Source organism: Lethenteron reissneri, chromosome 59, assembly GCF_015708825.2.
Source record: "Lethenteron reissneri isolate LAM-NWPU_2019-01 chromosome 59, ASM1570882v1, whole genome shotgun sequence".
NCBI lineage: Eukaryota > Metazoa > Chordata > Hyperoartia > Petromyzontiformes > Petromyzontidae > Lethenteron > Lethenteron reissneri.
The window spans coordinates 1,620,809-1,645,066 of record NC_083837.1 but is presented as its reverse complement, the minus strand read 5'-3'; the positions used below and the strand labels follow the sequence as shown (position 1 = coordinate 1,645,066).

Here is a 24,258-nt window from a genome sequence, read left to right as displayed (position 1 = left end):
CCACCACCACCCACCACGACTTTAATGCACTAATCCCGGTCAAAGCCCATCACAAACGCCCTCTAAGTGCGCTTTTATTCAGATACTCACGGTAAAGCGTCACTCCCTCCACCATCAACCCATTCACTAACACAGTACCGCAATGTTCATAGCAAACGCGCACTCAAAATCACCACCACCCACCACGACTTTAACGCACTAATCCGGTCAAAGCCCATCACAAACGTCCTGTAAGTGCGCTTTTATTCGGATACTTACGGTAAAGCGTCACTCCCTTCACCCCACCCATTCACTGGCACAATACCGTAATGCCACGAGCAAACGCGCACTAACAAACACCACCACCACCCAACACAACACCACCACCCACCCACCCAACACAACCATCAACAACTTCCTACAACCAAACTCACTCGGCCCGCCTTCTCCCGTTTCCGCAGAGACAAACCCCGCCACACACACGGGCCAAGAGATTGAACGGGGTTGTTGTTGTTATTATTGTTGTGTTATTTCGACGAAGCTCAGACGAAGATCTCACGTAGGCTGACGGTGGTTGTGGTGGTTGTGGTTGGTTGTGGTGATGGCGCCCTACCCGGCCCTGCGGTGCTGTGTGCGGGTGGTGAATTGGGTGCCGGTCGTCTTCATCGTCCTCGTCGTCTGCTGGTCATACTTCGCCTACGTCGTTGAGCTCTGCATCTGTGAGTTTTACTACACACACACCACACACACATACAGACACACACCACACACGACACATACAGACACACACCACACACGACACATACAGACACACACCACACACACACCACACCACACAGACACACCATCACACACACACACACCACCCACCCCACACACAGACACACCACACACACTACACACACACACCACACACACACACCACACACACACACCACACACACACACCACACACACACCACACACACACACCACACACACCATCACACACACACCATCACACACACAGACACACCATCACACACACACCACACACACCACACACACACACACCACACACAGCACACACACCACACAGAGCAGCTGTAAGATTATCAACATGACCACTACCATCAGAACTTTAATCATCACTAGCATCAGCAATATTATCATCAGCAACACCAACCATAATCACCATTGCCATTATCACGACTATTAACATCATCGCTACCATCATCAACATCACCATCACTACCATCATCATCACTACCATCATCACTACCAATCAGCATCACTACTACCATCACCACACGACCATCCACATCATCACTATCATTACCATCATCACTACCACCATTACCATTAACATCATCATTACCAACATCATAACCAATTGTCATTACCATTATCACCATCACTACCATCATCACCATCATTACCAATCATCACTACTATCAACATCACAACCATCACCATTACCAACATCATCACCATCACTACCAATCATCACTACCATCACCCCCATCAACATCACCATCACTACCATCATCACCATCATTACCAATCATCACTCCCATCAACATCACAACCATCACCATTACCAACATCATCACCATCATTACCAATCATCACTACCATCACCCCCATCAACATCACCACCATCAACATCACTACCATCATCATTACCAATATCACCAATCATCACTACCATCACCCCCATCAACATCACCCCCATCAACATCACATTACCAATATCATCATCATTACCAATCATCACCCCCATCAACATCACAGCCATCACCATTACCAACATCATCACCATCACTACCATCATCATCACCATCATTACCAATCATCACTACCACCACACCCATCAACATCACTACCATTATCATTACCAATAACAACACCATCATCATTACCAATGATCACCCCCATCAACATCACAACCATCACCATTACCAATATCATCACCATCATTTCCAATCATCACTCCCATCAACATCACAACCATTACCAACATCATCACCATCACTCCCATCAACATCACTACCATCACCCCCATCAACATCACCATTACCAACACCATCATCATTACTGAATCATCACTGCCATCAACATCACAACCATCACCATTACCAACATCATCACCATCACTCCCATCAACATCACCATTACCAACATCATCATCATCAACATTATCACCATCACTACCAACATCATCACCATCATCACCAACATCATCACCATCACCCCCATCCACTTCCCCATCACAATTATACACTGATAGGCATTGCATTGGGTTGAATGGGGGATTTGATTTCGTAGACTTGATAGGCACAACAGGGGCCGACCTCGCGCTCTGATTGGTAGAGCGCTCGCTCTTAGCCAATCAGCGCGGGCTTGGCGCCTATCCGCTCTGTGGTTTCTAAATCGCGGCCTGGTCTAGTTTTTTTTAACTGTGTTTAAGCCACTTATAAAATGTGAACATTTACGTGAATTAACTCCAAAGTTGTTTGGACCGAACTTAAAAGTGCTTGAGCTCTTTACGTGATGTTACCGAATGCTTTGCGTGACTTAAAGCTTCAATTTCTCGAAGCTGCTACGGTCCGGACAGGAAGTCTGGGATGTACTTTCGCCTGGCATAGAAATGTGGAATGTCCCGTTTGTTCATTGGACTCTAACCAACGTTGCATAATGTTCTGTTTCCCCCCACAGTTACTGTGCAAAACATCGGCGAAAAAGGTAAATAACACATTTAGATTATTTTTTTATTTGAAACGCATAGAAATACCAGACAGTAGAACGTTGTCTCTTAAGATTATTATTCTGTAAAGTATTATTATTTTAGTAGTGTTATTTTAGTTGCATCACGCTGCCTATGGCTGTACACAACCTGCATTGTACACTCAGTCACAACCTCGAGGTCACAAGTTCGATTCCACCATGTCCAGCCTCTGGGCCTCACTCCCCTCCCTCCCCACCCAACCACCCACACACCCACCCACCCACCCTCCCACACACCCACCCACCCACCCACACACCCACCCTCCCACACACCCACCCACCCACCCACACACCCACCCACCCACACACCCACCCTCCCACACACCCACACACCCACCCACCCTCCCACACACCCACCCACCACCCACCCTCCCACACACCCACCCACCCACCCTCCCACACACCCACCCACCCACCCACCCTCCCACACACCCACCCACCCACCCACCCTCCCACACACCACCCACCCACCCACCCTCCCACACACCCACCCACCCCACCCACCCTCCCACACCCACCCACCCACCCACCCTCCCACACACCCACCCACCCACCCTCCCACACACCCGCCCACCCACCCTCCCACACACCACCCACCCACACACCCACCCTCCCACACACCACCACCCTCCCACACACCCACCCACCCTCCCACACACCCACCCACCCCCACACCCACACCCACACACCACCCTCCCACACACCCACCCACCCCACCCACCCTCCCACACACCCACCCACCCTCCCACACACCTACCCACCCACCCACCCTCCCACACACCTACCCACCCACCCACCCTCCCACACACCTACCCACCCACCCACCCTCCCACACACCTACCCACCCACCCACCCTCCCACACACCTACCCACCCACCCACCCTCCCACACACCTACCCACCCACCCACCCTCCCACACACCTACCTACCCACCCACCCTCCCACACACCTACCTACACACCCTCCCACACACCTACCCACCCACCCTCCCACACACCTACCTACACACCCTCCACACACACCTACCCACCCACCCTCCCACACACCTACCCACCCACCCTCCCACACACCTACCCACCCACCCTCCCACACACCTACCCACACACCCACCCACACACCTACCCACACACCCTCCCACACACCTACCTACACACCCTCCTACACACCCACCCACCCTCCCACCCACCCACACACCCTCCCACACACCCTCCCACACACCCTCCCACCCACCAACCCACCTACCCTCCCACCTACCCTACCACCCTCCCACCCACCCACACACCCTCCCACACACCAACCCACCCACCCTCCCACACACCCACCCACCCACACACCCACCCACACACACTACCACCCACCCACACACCCTCCCACCCACCCACACACCCTCCCACCCACACACCCTCCCACCCACCCACACACCTACACACCCTACCACCCACACACCCTTCCACCCTCCCACACACCCACCCACACACCCTCCCACCCCACCCACCCACCTACCCACCCACCCTCCCACACACCTACCCACCCTCCCACCCTCCCACACACCTACCCACCCACCCTCCCACACACCTACCCACCCACCCTCCCACCCTCCCACACACCCACCCACCCTCCCACACACCCACCCAGCCTCCCACCCAGCCACCCACACACCTACACACCCTCCCTCCCACCTACACACCCTCCCTCCCACCAACCCACACACCCTCCCTCCCACCAACCCACCCACTCACCCTCCCTCCCACCCACCCACTCACCCTCCCTCCCACACACCCACCCACACACCCACTCACCCACCCACCCACTCACCCACCCACCCACACACCCTCCCACCCACCAACCCACCTACCCTCCCACCTACCCTACCACCCACCCACACACCCTCCCACACACCCACACACCCTCCCACCCACACACCCTCCCACCCACAAACCCACCTACCCTACCACCCACCCTCCCACACACCCTCCCACCCACCCACACACCCTACCACCCACCCACACACCCTACCACCCACACACCCTACCACCCACCAACCCACACACCCTCCCACCCACCCACACACCCTCCCACCCACCCACACACCTACACACCCTACCACCCACACACCCTCCCACCCACCCACACACCCTCCCACCCACCCTCCCACCCTCCACCCACCCACACACCCACACACCCTCCCACCCACCCACACACCCACCCAGCCTCCCACCCACCCAGCTTTGCTGGTTGTTGTATTTGTTGTTGATGCTGGTTGTTGTTGTTGTGTTGCTGATGACGCTGCTTGTTGTTGATGATGACGCTGCTTGTTGTTGTTGTTGATGCTGGTTGTTGCTGTTGTGTTGCTGATGACGCTGCTTGTTGTTGATGATGATGCTGCTTGTTGTTGTTGTTGATGCTGGTTGTTGCTGTTGTGTTGCTGATGACGCTGGTTGTTGTTGATGATGCTGCTTGTTGTTGTTGTTGCCGATGACACTGGTTGTTGTTGTTGTTGATGACGCTGGTTGTTGCTGTTGTGTTGTTGACGACACTGGTTGTTGTTGTTGTTGTGTATATGTCTCCCTCCCTCTCACAGTGGTCTACCTGCTAATATTGTTGATGACATTGGTTGTTGTTGTTGTTGTTGTGTGTACGTGTCTCCCTCTCACAGTGGTCTACCTGCTAATATTGTTGATGACACTGGTTGTTGTTGTTGTGTGTGTCTCCCTCTCTCTCACAGTGGTCTACCTGCTAATATTCCACGTGCTGTTTGCTGTCTTGGTGTGGTCCTACTGGAAGACGATATTCACAGAGCCACAGGGGCCGCCAGCCGAGGTGAGCGATCGTGGGGGGGGGCTGCGGGCGTCTAGTGTGTGTGTGTAGTGTGTGTGTAGTGTGTGCGTAGTGTGTGTGTAGTGTGTGTGTAGTGTGTGTGTAGTGTGTGTGTAGTGTGTGTGTAGTGTGTGTGTAGTGTGTGTGTAGTGTGTGTGTAGTGTGTGTGTAGTGTGTGTGTAGTGTGTGTGTAGTGTGTGTGTAGTGTGTGTGTAGTGTGTGTGTAGTGTGTGTGTAGTGTGTGTGTAGTGTGTGTGTAGTGTGTGTGAGAGTGGAGAGTTTCCCATACCTGGGCAGTGTGCTTATGACCGGCTCCAGTTAACAGCAGAGGTCTCACTCCGAATCAGTCGAGCGGCAATATCTTTTCATCGGTTGCGTAACGCTGTGTGGAAGCTACCTGCTCTGTCGCTCCGCACGAAGCTTTAGGTCTTCTCGGCCACGGTCATTCCCTCCCTTCTCTACGCTTGCGAAACGTGGCTGGATTGTGTGAGGTGCTCACAAATCCTTGAAAGATCTGGGCAAAGTCCCATCGGTGAGCTCCTCCGGCAGGCAAGGCTGCGTTGGCTGGGCCATGTAGCCCGCATGCCCAGCCACCGCATGCCTAAACAGCTTTTGTTCGGCCGGATCGAGGGGGCTTAACGGGCGCGGCACGGGTTAGAGAAGAGATGGAGTGACGTGGTACAGGAGGACGTGGAGCTGAGTGGACTTGCCGATGACTGGTACCAGCGGTGTCAAGATCGACCTCTGTGGAGGAGGCTCGTGAAGGATGCTACTGGGCAGTTGGAGGCAGTCGCCCTCCAACAACAACGGAGGGCGGAGGAGCGACGCTCACAACAACGAGCAGAGCGCCGGGTGGCTAAAGCACAGCAAGTTGGCACAGTAGGGGGCAAAGGTGGTGCATCAGCCGGTCATCTCGGTCATCTCGGTCATCTCAGTCAGTCGACCCATGGCATCTGGGTCTGCCCCGTGACCTCCTGCCAGCAGGCGTTCGACATTTCACGTGGCCTCAAAGTCCACATGGCCTGGCACAAGCGTCGTGGTGACGTCACCGCCACTTAGTGGCGAATGGCGGTTGTTGTTGTTGGTGTTTGTCTGTGTGTGGGGAGTGGCAGTGCAGCGGTTTGCGCTCCGCGCTACGAACCCGGCCACCGATAACGGTGCCGATTATTTTTTTTCAACCGGTCCTGGGCCTCCGCTAGGTCGACTCGGCCTCAACTGAGTGCCTGCTGCAATAGTGTGTAAACATCGCCACTGGGGAGACCAAGGTGGCCGGGCGGGCGTGAGCACAGCTGTCCCATCGTCGCCGCCGCCACCACCTCGCCATGCTATTTAGCGCCTCGTTAATAGTTAATGAGCCATGCCAGGTGGCTCATTAATTGTTAATTTACAAATCCGGATCTCTCCCCCCCCCCAAATCGGAGAGTTCAATCCACTCGCACTGCAGGCTGACTCCCCTGTCATTACCTCCCGTGGCCACCAGTCCACTCACACTGCAGGCTGACTCGCCTGTCATTACCTCCCGTGGCCACTCGTCCACTCACACTGCAGGCTGACTCCCCTGTCACTACCTCCCGTGGCCACTAGTCCAATCGCACTGCAGGCTGACTCCCCTGTCATTACCTCCCGTGGCCACGAGTCCACTCGCACTGCAGGCTGACTCCCCTGTCATTACCTCCCGTGGCCACCAGTCCACTCGCACCGCAGGCTGACTCCCCTGTCATTACCTCCCGTGGCCAACAGTCCACTCGCACTGCAGGCTGACTCCCCTGTCACTACCTCCCGTGGCCACCAGTCCACTCGCACTGCAGGCTGACTCCCCTGTCACTACCTCCCGTGGTCACTAGTCCACTCGCACTGCAGGCTGACTCCCCTGTTACTACCTCCCGTGGCCACTAGTCCACTCGCACTGCAGGCTGACTCCCCTGTCATTACCTCCCGTGGCCACCAGTCCACTCACACTGCAGGCTGACTCGCCTGTCATTACCTCCCGTGGCCACTCGTCCACTCACACTGCAGGCTGACTCCCCTGTCACTACCTCCCGTGGCCACTAGTCCAATCGCACTGCAGGCTGACTCCCCTGTCATTACCTCCCGTGGACACGAGTCCACTCGCACTGCAGGCTGACTCCCCTGTCATTACCTCCCGTGGCCACCAGTCCACTCGCACCGCAGGCTGACTCCCCTGTCATTACCTCCCGTGGCCAACAGTCCACTCGCACTGCAGGCTGACTCCCCTGTCACTACCTCCCGTGGCCACCAGTCCACTCGCACTGCAGGCTGACTCCCCTGTCACTACCTCCCATGGTCACTAGTCCACTCGCACTGCAGGCTGACTCCCCTGTCACTACCTCCCGTGGCCACTAGTCCACTCGCACTGCAGGCTGACTCCCCTGTCATTACCTCCCGTGGCCACTAGTCCACTCGCACTGCAGGCTGACTCCCCTGTCATTACCTCCCGTGGCCACTAGTCCACTCGCACTGCAGGCTGACTCCCCTGTCACTACCTCCCGTGGCCACTAGTCTACTCGCACTGCAGGCTGACTCCCCTGTCATTACCTCCCGTGGCCACTAGTCCACTCGCACTGCAGGCTGACTCCCCTGTCATTACCTCCCGTGGCCACTAGTCCATTCGCACTGCAGGCTGACTCCCCTGTCATTACCTCCCGTGGCCACCAGTCCACTCGCACTGCAGGCTGACTCCCCTGTCATTACCTCCCGTGGCCACCAGTCCACTCGCACTGCAGGCTGACTCCCCTGTCATTACCTCCCGTGGCCACTAGTCCACTCGCACTGCAGGCTGACTCCCCTGTCATTACCTCCCGTGGCCACCAGTCCACTCGCACTGCAGGCTGACTCCCCTGTCATTACCTCCCGTGGCCACTAGTCCACTCGCACTGCAGGCTGACTCCCCTGTCATTACCTCCCGTGGCCACCAGTCCACTCGCACTGCAGGCTGACTCCCCTGTCATTACCTCCCGTGGCCACCAGTCCACTCGCACTGCAGGCTGACTCCCCTGTCATTACCTCCCGTGGCCACCAGTCCACTCGCACTGCAGGCTGACTCCCCTGTCATTACCTCCCGTGGCCACCAGTCCACTCGCACTGCAGGCTGACTCCCCTGTCATTACCTCCCGTGGCCACCAGTCCACTCGCACTGCAGGCTGACTCCCCTGTCATTACCTCCCGTGGCCACCAGTCCACTCGCACTGCAGGCTGACTCCCCTGTCATTACCTCCCGTGGCCACCAGTCCACTCGCACTGCAGGCTGACTGTACTGTCATTCACACGAAGCCGGATTTTGTTTTTGTTGTTATAAGAGATGTAAGCTGGAAGGGTAGCACTGCACTTGCCCCAAACAGCTTGTGTGGGCTACACGGAGGGCAGATCTTTACCTTTGCCTCCTCCCGCCCGTGCCCCCCCCCCCCTCCTCGTGCCCCCCCCCCTGTGCCCCCCCCCCGTGCCCCTCCCCCCGTGCCCCCCAGTTCTCGTTACCGTACACGGAGCGTGAGCTGCTGGAGAGGGAGGGCCGGGAGGACGGGCGCCAGGAGATCCTCCAGCGAGCGGCCGCGTCGCTACCCCTGCACACACGCACGCTGGCAGGGGGTGATGCACACACACACGCACACACACACACGCGCACACACACACACACGCACACACGCAATCACACACACACACGCACACGCACACGGGCACACACACACACACACGGGCACGCTGGCAGGGGGTGATGCACACACACACACGCACACACACACGGGCACACACACACACACGCACGCACACGGGCACGCTGGCAGGGGGTGATGCACACACACACACGCACACACACACACACGCACGCACACGGGCACGCTGGCAGGGGGTGATGCACACACACACACACACGGGCACGCTGGCAGGGGGTGATGCACACACACACGCACACATGCACACACGCACGCTGGCAGGGGGTGATGCACACACACACGCACGCACGCTTGTGTGTGTTGGGGCAAGTGCTGTTAGCGAGCAGCACCTGTGAAGGCCGGCACGGCACACGAGGGGGTGGGTGGCCAGCACCACGCCCGGCCCACGCTCCTCACCCACGCTGCTCACCCCCCCCCCCCCCCCTCTCTCTGCAGCTATCCGCTACTGTGAGAAGTGCAACCTCATCAAGCCGGACCGCTGCCACCACTGCTCCACTTGCGAAGCGTGGGTAGCCCCTCCCCTCACCCCCCATCCCCCATCACCCCCCCCCCTGTGTCCCATCACCCCCTCCCCCTGTCCCCCATCACCCCCCTGTCCTCAATGTCTCACTCCCTGTGTCTGTGTCTCCCTCCAGGTGTATCTTGAAGATGGACCATCACTGCCCATGGTACACGAACACACACACACAGACACACACACACAGACACACACAGACACACATACACACACACACACAGACACACGTACAGACACACGCACAGACACACGCACAGACACACACACAGACACGAACACAGACACGAACACAGACACGAACACAGACACACACACAGACACACAGACACACACACACAGACAGACACACGCACAGACACACGCACAGACACACGTACAGACACACGCACAGACACACGCACAGACACACACACAGACACACACACAGACACACAGACACAGACACACAGACACACACGCACAGACACACACAGACACACACGCACAGACACACGCACAGACACACACACAGACACACACGCACAGACACACGCACAGACACACACCAACACACACTCATACACACACTCACTCACACACTCACACACACTCACACACACACTCACACACACTCACACACACTCACACACACTCACACACACACTCACACACACAGACACACACACAGACACACAGACAGACACACAGACACACACAGACACACACACAGACACACACACAGACACACACACAGACACACACACAGACACACACACACAGACACACACACACAGACACACACACAGACACACACAGACACAGCAACAACCGCAGCAACAACCGCCATTCGCCACTAAGTGGCGGTGACGTTCTAAATTTGAAGTTTTCATGACTGCAAGGATTCATACTCTCTGGTTTTTTCGGTAAAGTCACGTAGGTAGAAAATTAAATAAATAAATAAATGCCTATATTAAATCACGACGTTTCGGAGGCAACACAAGCTTCCGTCTTCAATTTAATTGTTTTTTCATTTATTTATTTTTGCCTACGTTACTTTAGCGAAAAACCAAAGAGTATGGCGGTGACGTCACCATGACGCTTGTGCCAGGCTATGTGCACCTTGAGGCCACGTGAAGTGTCGAACGCCCGCTGGCAGGTCACGGGGCAGACCCTGCAGGCGCCACTGACTGAGACGACTGAGATGACCGAGATGACTGGCTGATGCACCACCTGTGCCCCCTACTGTGCCAACTTGCTGTGCTTTAGCCACCCGGCGCTCCGCTCGTTGTTGTGAGCGTCGCTCCTCCGCCCTCAGTTGTTGTTGGAGGGCGACTGCCTCCAACTGACCAGTAGCGTCCTTCACGAGCCTCCTCCTCCACAGAGGTCAATCTTGACACCGCTGGTACCAGTCATCGGCAAGTCCACTCAGCTCCACATCCTCCTGTACCACATCACTCCATCTCTTCTCTAGCCCGTGCCGCGCCCGTTTAGCCCCCTCGATCCAGCCGAACAAAAGCTGTTTAGGCATGCGGTGGCTGGGCATGCGGGCTACATGACCCAGCCAACGCAGCCTTGCCTGCCGGAGGAGCTCACCGATGGGACTTTGACCAGATCTTTCAAGGATTTGTGAGCTCCTCACACAATCCAGCCTGGTTAAACCCATGATGGATCGTAGGCAGACACACACACAGACACACACAGACACACACACAGACTCACACACACAGACAAAACCCCGTGGAAGCTTACAGCTCGGGCAGTGAAACGTTGAACTTCGTGCCGTACTAACAGCAGCGCAACCTGTACACTCATCACCTCTATCACACATTGCCTGAACACAGCCACTCCCTGAGAGAGTGAGAGAAACCCAAACCCTTGAGCCCATGATCTTCAGTATCATCATTGGCCTGCGGTGGTGATGTTATGTCACTGAACCAACCTACTTGCTGTACCCCCCCGCCCCCTCTAGGGTGAACAACTGTGTGGGGTTTGCCAACTACAAGTTCTTTGTGCTCTTCCTGGCCTACTCGCTCCTCTACTGCGTCTACGTGTCCGCCACCGTGCTGCAGTACTTCCTCATGTTCTGGCGGGTGAGTACGCGGGTGAGTACGCGCGCGCACGCACGCACACGTGTGTGTGTGTGTGTGTGAGGACGTGGAGCTGGGTCATGTAGCCCGCATGCCCAGCCACCGCATGCCTAAACAGCTTTTGTTCGGCCGGATCGAGGGGGCTAAACGGGCGCGGCACGGGCTAGAGAAGAGATGGAGTGATGTGGTACAGGAGGACGTGGAGCTGAGTGGACTTGCCGATGACTGGTACCAGCGGTGTCAAGGTCGACCTCTGTTGGAGGGGGCTCGTGAAGGACGCTACTGGGCAGTTGGAGGCAGTCGCCCTCCAGCAACAACGGAGGGCGGAGGAGCGACGCTCACAACAACGAGCGGAGCGCCGGGCAGCTAAAGCACAGAGAGTTGGCACAGTAGGGGGCACAGGCGGTGCATCTGGCAGCAGTCATCTCAGTCAGTCGACCCGTGGCACCTTCTGGGTCTGCCCCGTGACCTCCTGCCGGCGGGCGTTCGAGAGAGAGAAACAAGCAGACTCCCAAATATACAGCAGCAGGCATCGTCAGGGTCGGGATCGAACCCACGACCTCCTGTAGACCAGGCGAGGTAGTTAACATCTCACCACAGAGAGGGAGAGACACACAAACTCCAAATATACAGCAGCAGGCATCGTCAGGGTCGGGATCGAACCCACGACCTCCTGTAGACCAGGCGAGGTAGTTAACATCTCACCACGGAGAGAGAGATGGACACTCCAAAAAATACAGCAGGCGTCAGGGTCGGGATTGAACCCACGACCTCCTGTAGACCAGGCGAGGTAGTTAACATCTCACCACAGAGAGAGAGATGGACACTCCAAAAAATACAGCAGGCGTCAGGGTCGGGATTGAACCAACGACCTCCTGTAGACCAGGCGAGGTAGTTAACATCTCCTGGCCACAGCGGCGCCCTTGCCCCAGCATCCTGTGTGAGGCTTCACGGGGTGGGGGGACCTTTGCCTGTGCTACAGGGCGCCCTGCCGGACGACCAGGCCAAGTTCCACGTCCTCTTCCTCTTCTTCGCCGCCGTCATCTTCGGGGTGAGCGTCGTGTCGCTCCTTGGGTACCACTGCTGGCTCGTGTGCAAGAACCGCTCCACCCTGGGTACTCACCGCTCACCCGCTCGCTCACCCGCTCGCTTGCTCAGTCACTCACACGCTCACTCGCTCGATCACTCGATCTCACGCTCACTCGCTCGCTCGCTCGCTTCCTCGCTCACTCGCTCGCTCACTCGATCACCTGCTCACTCGATCGCTCAATCAATCACTTGCTTAGTCACTCACTCGCTCACTCGCTTAATGAATCGCTTGCTTAGTCACTCACTCGCTCACTCGATCACCTGCTCACTCGCTCGCTCAATCGCTCAATCAATCGCTTGCTCAGTCACTCACTCGTTCGCTCACTCGATCACTCCATTACCTGCTCACTCACTCGCTCACTCGATCACCTGCTCGCTCGCTCACTCACTCACTCGCTCACTTGATCACCTGCTCACTCAATCAATCGCTCACCTGCTCTGCTCATTTACACACCCGCTAATTGACCCGCTCGCTCGCCCGCCCGCCCGCCCGCTCACCCGCCCGCTCACCCCCGTGTCGTCCCGCGCTGTGTGTTCCAAGAGGCGTTCCGGGCACCCATCTTCAGGCATGGCCCCGACAAGAACGGCTTCAACCTGGGAGTGCGCAAGAACGTTGAGCAGGTGTTTGGGGACCAGGGCAGGTACTGGATCCTGCCCGTGCCTAGCAGGTGGGACCCCGCTCACACTCGCTCACACTCGCTCACACTCGCTCACACTCGCTCACACTCACTCGCTCGCTCACTCACACTCACTCACTCGCTCACTCACTCGCTCACTCACTCGCTCACTCATTCGCTCACACTCGCTCACTCACACTCACTCACTCGCTCACTCACTCGCTCACTCACTCGCTCACTCATTCGCTCACACTCACTCACACTCGCTCACTCGCTCGCACTCACTCGCTCACACTCACACTCGCTCACACTCACTCACTCGCTCACTCACACTCACTCACTCGCTCACTCACTCGCTCACTCACTCGCTCACTCACACTCACTCACACTCACTCGCTCACTCACACGCTCACACTCACTCGCTCACTCACACTCACTCGCTCACTCACACTCACTCACACTCGCTTACGAACAATCACACTCACTCACACTCACTCACACACTCACTCACTCGCTTACTCACACTCACTCACACTCACTCACTCACTCGCTCACACTCACACGCTCACACTCACTCACTCGCTCACACTCACACGCTCACTCACACTCGCTCACACTCACTCACTCGCACTCACTCACAATCACTACCACTCGCTCTCACTCACACTCACTCACTCACACTCACACCCTCACTCACTCACACACGCTCGCTCACTCACGCTCGCTCACTCGCTCTCGCTCACTCACTCGCTCGCTCACTCGCTCACTCATACACTTACACTCACTCGCTCTCTCACTCACTCGCTCACACTCACTCACTCACTCACACTCACAATCACTACCACTCACTCTCACTCACACTCACACCCTCACTCACTCACTCACACACGCTCGCTCACTCACACTCGCTCACTCGCTCTCGCTCACTCGCTCGCTCACTCGCTCACTCATACACTTACACTCACTCGCTCTCTCACTCACTCGCTCACTCACACTCACTCGCTCGCTCACACTCACTCGCTGACACCCACTCACACTCACACATGAGTGCAGGTGTTTGGGGACCAGGGCAGGTTCTGGATCCTGCTTGTGCCGAGCAGGACGGTGTTGACGACGATGACGACGACGATGTTGTTGATGTTGTTGTTGATGTTGTTGTTGATGTTGTTGGTGATGTTGTTGTTCATGTTGTTGATGTTGTTGATGAGGTTGTTGTCGTTGTTGTTGTTGGTGATGTTGTTGTTGTTATTGTTTATGTTGTCATTGTTGATGTTTATTGTTGTTGATGTTGTTGATGTTGTTGTTGATGTTGTTGTTGTTGGTGTTATTGATGTTGTTGTTGATGTTGTTGTTGATGTTGTTGTTGTTGTTGTTGTTGATGTTGTTGTTGATGTTGTTGTTGTTGTCTGCCTAGTCTGGGAGACGGCTGCTCGTTCCCCACGTGCCTCGTCGCTGCTGCTGCTGACGTCGAGACGGGCGGCTCCACCACCAGCCCTGCCCTGAGGTCTCACACACTCACACACACACAGACACACACACCAACACACACTCACTCACACACACTCACACACCAACACACACTCACACTCACACACCAACACACACTCACACACACTCACACACCAACACACACTCACTCACACACACTCACACACCAACACTCACTCACACACACTCACACACCAACACTCACTCACACACACTCACACACCAACACACACTCATACACACACTCACTCACACACTCACACACACTCACACACACACTCACACACACTCACACACACTCACACACACACTCACACACACAGACACACACACAGACACACACACTCACACACTCACACACTCACACACACTCACACACCAACACTCACTCACACACACTCACACACCAACACTCACTCACACACACTCACACACACTCACACACACTCACACACACTCACACACACACTCACACACACAGACACACACACAGACACACACACTCACACACTCACACACACTCACACACCAACACTCACTCACACACACTCACACACCAACACACACTCACACACACACTCACACACACAGACACACACACAGACACACACACTCACACACTCACACACTCACACACACTCACACACACACTCACACACACACTCACACACACAGACACACACACAGACACACACACTCACACACACTCACACACACTCACACACACTCACACACACTCACACACACTCACACACACTCACACACACTCACACACACACTCACACACACACTCACACACACAGACACACACACAGACACACACACTCACACACACTCACACACACTCACACACACTCACACACACCGACACACACTCATACACACACTCACTCACACACTCACACACACTCACACACACACTCACACACACTCACACACACTCACACACACACTCACACACACAGACACACACACAGACACACACACTCACACACTCACACACTCACACACACTCGCCGTATCTCCGTGTGTGCGCGTCGCAGTGGGAACGGACATCCCGAGCACGCGGGGCGCCCCTACGAGCCGCAGTCTCACCTCCTGATGAGCGGCGGGGAGCAGCAGGCCTGGGGTGAGCGAGCGCACTCGGGTGAGATCAACGGCGTCGTCGTCGTCGTCGTCGTCATCGTCGTTGTCATGATCATCATCATCGTCACCATCATCATCGTCGTCACCGTCGTCATAATCAACGTCATTGTCGTCATCGTCGTCGTCATCGTCGTCATCGTCGTCGTCATCGTCGTTGTCATGATCATCATCATCGTCACCGTCATCATCGTCGTCACCTTCATCATAATCAACGTCATTGTCATCATCGTCGTCGTCGTCTTTGTCGTCATCATCACCATCACCATCGTCATCGTCATAATCATCATCGTCGTCGTCATCATCATCACCGTCATCATCGTCATCATCGTCGACGTCATCATTGTCACCGTCAACATCGTCATCATCAACGTCAACAACGTCATCATCGTCAACAACGTCATCATCGTCACTATCGTCGTCACCGTCGTCATAATCATTGTCATCGTCATAATCAACGTCATTATCATCATCGTCGTCGTCATCATCATCACCGTCATCATCGTCATCATCGTCGTCGTCATCATTGTCACCGTCAACATCGTCATCATCAACGTCAACAACGTCATCATCGTCAACAACGTCATCATCGTCACTATCGTCGTCACCGTCGTCATAATCATTGTCATCGTCATAATCAACGTCATTATCATCATCGTCGTCGTCATCATAATCATCGTCATCGTCATTGTTGTCAGCGTCATAATCATCCTCATTGTCGTTGTCGTCAACGTTGTAATTGTCATCGTCATTGTCATCGTCAACATCGTCATCATCGTCGTCATCGTCATAATCAATGTCATCATCATTGTCACTCATCATCAATCGTCGTCATAATCAACGTCAACATCGTCAACATCGTCACTATCGTCGTCACCGTCGTCATAATCATTGTCATCGTCATAATCAACGTCATTATCATCATCGTCGTCATAATCATCGTCATCGTCATTGTTGTCAGCGTCATAATCATCCTCATTGTCGTTGTCGTCAACGTTGTAATTGTCATCGTCATTGTCATCGTCAACATCGTCATCATCGTCGTCATCGTCATAATCAATGTCATCATCATTGTCACTCATCATCAATCGTCGTCATAATCAACGTCAACATCGTCAACATCGTCACTATCGTCGTCACCGTCGTCATAATCATTGTCATCGTCATAATCAACGTCATTATCATCATCGTCGTCATAATCATCGTCATCGTCATTGTTGTCAGCGTCATAATCATCCTCATTGTCGTTGTCGTCAACGTTGTAATTGTCATCGTCGTCGTCATCGTCATTATCAGCGTCATCATCATCACCATCACCATCGTCATCGTCGTCGTCATAATCATCGTCATCATCATTGTCATAATCATCATCATAATCATCATCATAATCATTGTCATCATCGTCGTCGTCGTCGTCGTCATCGTCATAATCATCATCATCGTCACCGTCATAATCATCGTCGTCACCGTGCTAATCTGCGAGGGTGGTCGCCCCTTTCCCCATGTCCACCCGGCAGACGCCCGCAAACCCATCATGGATGTGGAGCAGGACTAGGGAGACGGCGAGGTCGTCCGTCGGTTCGGAGGCACGGCTCACACAGGTGCTGGTATCGCCCACACACACGCCACACACACGCCACACACACGCCACACACACGCCACACACACCACACACACGCCACACACACACGCCACACACGCACCACACACACGCCACACACACGCCACACACTCACCACACACACGCCACACACACGCCACACACACGCCACACACACGCCACACACTCGCCACACACACGCCACACACGCACCACACATACGCCACACACACGCCACACACACACGCCACACACGCACCACACACACGCCACACACGCACCACACACACGCCACACACACGCCACACACACGCCACACACTCGCCACACACACGCCACACACACGCCACACACACGCCACACACTCGCCACACACACCACACACACGCCACACACACGCCACACACTCGCCACACACACCACACACACACATGCCACACACACGCCACACACACGCCACACACACCACACACACCACACCACACACGCGCCACACACGCACCACACACACGCCACACACTCACCACACACACGCCACACACACGCCACACACACGCCACACACTCGCCACACACACCACACACACACATGCCACACACACGCCACACACACACCACACACACCACACACACCACACCACACACGCGCCACACACGCACCACACACACGCCACACACTCACCACACACACGCCACACACACGCCACACACACGCCACACACACGCCACACACACGCCACACACACGCCACACACACGCCACACAAATACAATAATAAAGATCCCCCCTATAACCTTTACAGACTGTAGGGGCAAGTGCTGTTAGCGAGCAGCACCTATGAAAGTCCGGCACGGTGGCACACGAGGGGGTGGGTGGCCAGCACCACGCCCGGCCGCCTTTGTCTCCCCGCTTACCTCCCGATTAGCCCGGTTGGCTACGTAGGGCGAGGGAACAGGTAGAGCGTGCATTCGCGACGCGCTACGAACCAGAGTTCGATTCCCGGCCACGGTCAACGCCGGGGACGGATTATACACTGGTCAACACACTTTTTCTGGCACAAGGTATTCCAACGGTTACTTTGGGGTGCCGATTCCAAATCTGGCATCAGTTTTTGTCTATCACATCAGGTTTTTGAGATATCAAATATTGCATTTTCAATAAAAACTGCAGAAGAAAAATATTAAATGAATGTGGATATCTACATAATAAAACATAATAAAATAATTCTCACGACGTTTCGGCCACAACGCAAGCAGCCGAAACGTCGTGAGAATTATTTTATTATGTTTTCTTTTTATTATTTTATTACTTCCCTTCTACGTGACTTTACCAAAAGAACCAAGAAGATGAAACCCTGACATTAGTCTAGAACAGCTGCACAAAAGTCCAGGCCAGAAAAAAATTGTTTTATTTTGTTGACCAGTGTGATCCGAAGCCGGGTCCTGGGTCCTTGAGTGTGCAAACGCCGCCACTGCCGAGACGAAACGGTGCCGGGGAGCGGTGCTGAACCCCCCCCCCCTTGCCCTCGTGTGCCACCGTGCCGGCCTCCGTAGGCGCCGCTACTTGCCGACGGCCCTTGCCCCCAACAGGCTGTTAAGGCTACGCGGGGGATCTTTGTCTTTTGTGTGTGGTGTGCGTTGCGCAGAATCCCTCGCCCAGTGGGGTTCGTCTTGGAGGTCGGCCTCAAGCGCAGTCGAGACGCTACTGCTGCTGACGATGGTGATGACGATGGTGATGACGATGGTGATGACGATGGTGATGACGATGGTGATGACGATGGTGATGACGATGGTGATGACGATGGTGATGACGATGGTGATGACGATGGTGATGACGATTGTCATCGTCGTGATCGTGATCGCGATGATGACGACGGCGATGATGATGACGATGATGATCGTGATGACGATTGTCATCGTCATGATCATGATCGTGATGACGACGGCGATGACGACGACGCCGATGATGATCGTTATGACGATCGTCATCGTCATGATCATGATCGTGATGACGACGGCGATGACGACGACGCCGATGATGATCGTGACGATGGAGCCCAGAGCTGTCCACTCGTCGTGTTCTCGTAGGACTGAGCACGGAGCGCAGACAACGCTCTCCCTCTGCTGTGTGTCTGTGACTCAGCATGTCTGTGTGTCTGTGTGTGTCTGTGTGTCTGTGACTCAATGCGTGTCTGTGTGTCTGTGTGTCTGTGTGTCTGTGACTCAATGCGTGTCTGTGTGTCTGTGTGTCTGTGTGTGTCTGTGTGTCTGTGACTCAATGCGTGTCTGTGTGTCTGTGTGTGTCTGTGTGTCTGTGACTCAATGCGTGTCTGTGTGTCTGTGTGTGTCTGTGTGTCTGTGACTCAATGCGTGTCTGTGTGTCTGTATGTCTGTGACTCAGCGCGTGTCTGCGTGTCTGCGCGTATCTGCGTGGTCTGTGTGTCTATGCGTGTCTGTGTGTCTGTGACTCAATACGTCTGTGTGTCTGTGTCTGCGTGTGTCTGTGTCTCAGCGTGTCTGTGTGTCTGCGTGTGTCTGTGTGTCTGTGCGTCTGTGTGTCTGTGTCTGCGTGTGTCTGTGACTCAGCGTGACTGTGTGTCTGCGTGTGTCTGTGTGTCTGTGACTCAGCGCGTCTGTGTGTCTGCACGTATCTGCGTGTCTGTCACTGCGTGTGTCTGTGACTGCGTGTGTCTGTGTGACTGCGCGTCTGTCTGCGCTACTGCGCGTGTCTGTGCGTGTCTGCATCTTTTATCTGCACGTCGGCGTGTGTCTGTGTCTGCGCGTCCCGGGAGGAGCGGTTAGCGCACTTGCGCTACAAACCAAGAAACCCGATTCCCCACTCGCGGCCAACACCGGTGAGAACAATCTGAACCGGTCCTGGGCCTCCCCTAGGCCGACTCGGCCTTAAATAAGTCCCCCGGTGCGGTGTGTGTACTAAACACCGCCGATGGGGAGACAAAGGTGGCTGGGCGGGCGTGATGCTGTCCACCCACCCCCTCGTGTGCCGTGCTGCTAACAGCACTTGCCCCAACAGTCTGTTGAGGCTACACGGGGAGTGGCGAGTGGGGGGGGGGGGGGGCGATCTTAGCGTGTGCGTCCGTTCGTCTGTAATGCAGGGGGGTGGTCAGACGTCGCTTAGGGGAAACGTGTACGGCTTGACCGCACACCGCTCCATTTTGAGTCTGAGCCGACCTAGGGGAGGCCCAGGACCGATTCGGATGATCGTCACCGGCATTGCCCATGAGCGGGAATCGAACTCGGGAGGCCGGGTTTGTTGCGGGGCGTAGCGCTGAGCCAGACGCGGCCGCTCCCCGCTACAAAGTCGACGATCCCCGTGTAGCCTATAACAGAGTGTTGGGGAAGTTCTGTTAGCGAGTAGCAGCAGCACCTATGAAGGCCGGCACGGCACACGAGGGGTGGTGGGTGTCCAGCAGAGGTCGCAAACGGGTTTTGATTCCTTACCCGTACCCTTACCCGGCTGCACCAGGGTCGCAAATGGGTACCCGTACCCGGCCGGGTACAGGTAGCCATTCCCTACCCGTACCCTACCCGTACTCTACCCGAATTGAGTGACGAAACGGTGACTCGCCAGTGACTCACGGTCTACCCGTACCCGTACCCGGCCGCACCAGGGTCGCAAACGGCTACCCGTACCTGGCCGGGTACGGGTAGCCGGGTATCGGGTAGGGTACGGATATCGGGTACCCGGTTGCGACCTCTGGTGTCCAGCCAGCACCACGCCCCAAACCCACCTTTGTCTCCGCACCAGGTACTCATTTAAGCGTGAGTCGACCTAGGTGGCGAGCCGGGGAACGGTCGCGATATTTGTCACCGGTGCTTCGGTGGCCGTTAGCGGGCCATCGAACTCGGGCCGCCGGGTTCGGAGGTGCGGCACTAACCGGACGGCAACACCCTGGCAAACGCAATGCATGCGGTGGGAATGGCGTCGATTTGAAGGTGATTTTATATATATATGCGGTATGCAGATTTGTATTATAATGGTGGGGTAAAGCGTGGGTACTCGTTAATCCTCCAGTACGTCTGGCCGAGAGTAGGAAGAGTAGGCCAAGCGACACTCGAGGGGCTCTGCGGAGAGCGGCCCTCTCGCGGAGGTACGGGCCGTACCCCTGTACCGTCAGTGACAGATGATGAGCCGGCTCCGTTGAAATTCCTGGGTTCGAATCCGGGTCTCAGCCACTGCCCGCACACCAAACTGGGGTTCTGAAGCGCAGCGACTCGCATTGAGAGCCATAGGCTCACACGGAGACCCATAGACTCACACAGACACCCACAGGCTCACACGGAGACTCAGACTCATACAGACACCCATAGACTCACAAAGAGACCCATAGACTCACACAGAGACCCATAGACTCACACAGAGACCCATAGACTCACACAGAGACCCATAGACTCACACAGACACCCATAGGCTCACACAGAGACCCATAGACTCACACAGACACCCACAGACTCACACAGACACCCATAGGCTCACACAGAGACCCATAGACTCATACAGACACCCACAGGCTTACACGGAGACCCATAGACTCACACAGACACCCACAGGCTCACACGGAGACCCATAGACTCGCACAGAGACCCATAGACTCACACAGAGACCCATAGACTCACACAGAGACCCATAGACTCACACAAAGACCCATAGACTCGCACAGAGACACACAGAGCCCTTTTAGACTCGCACAGAATTGTAATTACACACCGAATGGTAGTGACGTTGCATGATGTTCCATGATAGTCTGCAGCAAAATTATGAACTTGGGAGGAGGGTGAGGGGGTGGGGGGGGTAAGGGGGTGGGGGGGGGAGAAAAGGCAAAATGGGGTAAAAGTGACGTCACAGGAAGTGACATCACATCCATGACATCACTTCCTGCGAGCGTCCGCGTCGCGCTTTATTGAAGCCAAAAGTGCCGCCGCGTGGCTGCGCGCCATTTTAATTTGTTGTTGCCGCCGTGACGACGTCACATCCTGTTTTTTGTGCCCGTGTGAGAAATTTCCGTGAAATAATTTACACCCTCCCCGCTGCCCGCACACAATGTTTACATGGAAAACAAAAAAACAACAACAACCGCTCCACGTTCCCCGCGGGAAGGAGTCTCGCGCGCGCGTAACAGATGACGACGGGGCAAGACTAACGTCGGCGCGAACGGTTCGATCGGGGGTGGGGGGGTCGATTGCGAAGTTGGGCGTACTGACAAACAAACAAAAATACCGAAAGCCAATGTCCTCTAAAGAGAGTTCAATCTGAAACGTACTGAACGTGGGTACTTGGGGGTTTGTTTACAATTTTAGATTTTTATACCAATTACATTTTGTAAATATCCGGCCCAGATGAAAAACGTCTTTCGGACGGTTCCAAACGTCTGTTCTCTGGTTTTTTTTTTTGGCGTCAAATTCCGAAAGGGTGACGTCACAGGAAGTGACGTCACTGTCATGGCGTCCCTCTCCTGTGATGTCATCGGTATCACGGTGGTGACGTCAGCGGCATCGCACCGATGATGCATTCTGGATTTATTTTTTCCGCGTTGGACTACCGTCCTAACGATGCGGCTCAAATTTGTGTTGTAAATCCCTCCACCATCCCAACACAACAGACAAAGTTCCCCCGTGTAGCCTGTAACAGACTGTTGGGGCAAGTGCTATTAGCGAGCACCTATGAAGGCCGGCACGGCGCACGAGGCGGTGCGTGGCCAACACCACGCACGACCGCCTTTGTCTCCCCAGTGGCGATGTTTTTTACACAGCACACCAGGTACTAATTTGAGGCTGAGTCGACCTAGGGGAGGCCCAGGATCAGTTGAGGTAATCGTCACCGGTGTTGGTGACCGTGAGTGGGAATTGAACTCACCACTGGGCCAGGCCAGGCCACAAGCACACACTCGCACACAACAACAACAACAGCCACCATTCGCCACTAAGTGGCGGTGACGTCACCACGACACTTGTGCCAGGCCATGTGCACCTTGAGGCTACCACGTGAAGTGTCGAACGCCCGCTGGCAGGAGGAACGCGTGCACACACGTGCACGCACACACACACACATACACACTCGCACACACGTGCACACGTACACACACATGTGCACACACGCTCACACGTGCACACACACGTACACACACTCGCACACACGTACACGTGCACACACACGTACACACACGTGCACACACACTCTCACACACGTACACACACACTCGCACACACGTACACACACACTCGCACACACGTACACACTCGCACACACGTACACACACACACTCGCACACACACACTCACACACGTACACACACTCGCACACACGTATACACACACACTCGGCCGTACAAATTGAATCGTCGCCCGGCGCACCGATTGTCGCGGTCGCGTCGGCTCAACTCGGCTGCGTGGTTTTAGAAGGTGGGGGGGGGGTGGAGGGTATCACGGCACAGACGTATACGGACCCCACCGCGCTGTTGGCGAAACCGC

General features: G+C 55.3%; 1 protein-coding gene across 3 annotated transcripts; it reads left to right on the top strand.

Annotated features, from left to right (window-relative positions):
* Positions 1 to 334: 334 nt before the first annotated feature.
* LOC133357766 (palmitoyltransferase ZDHHC20-B-like) lies at positions 335 to 22,556 on the top strand. Of its 3 annotated transcripts, none has more exons than XM_061575882.1 (13): positions 335 to 698; positions 2,677 to 2,703; positions 5,471 to 5,565; positions 9,045 to 9,165; positions 9,687 to 9,756; positions 9,887 to 9,919; positions 11,717 to 11,837; positions 12,817 to 12,949; positions 13,465 to 13,591; positions 14,955 to 15,044; positions 16,072 to 16,175; positions 17,689 to 17,772; positions 19,416 to 22,556. In XM_061575882.1, exons 1-12 carry the CDS (start codon positions 581 to 583, stop codon positions 17,724 to 17,726), a joined length of 1,077 nt encoding a protein of 358 aa, XP_061431866.1. In that variant the 5' UTR covers positions 335 to 580; the 3' UTR covers positions 17,727 to 17,772; positions 19,416 to 22,556. The 3 variants fall into 3 exon arrangements, with proteins under 3 accessions (XP_061431866.1, XP_061431867.1, XP_061431865.1); XM_061575883.1 differs by having other exon boundaries at positions 11,717 to 11,849; positions 16,072 to 16,157; XM_061575881.1 differs by having other exon boundaries at positions 11,717 to 11,849.
* The last annotated feature ends 1,702 nt before the right edge of the window (positions 22,557 to 24,258 follow it).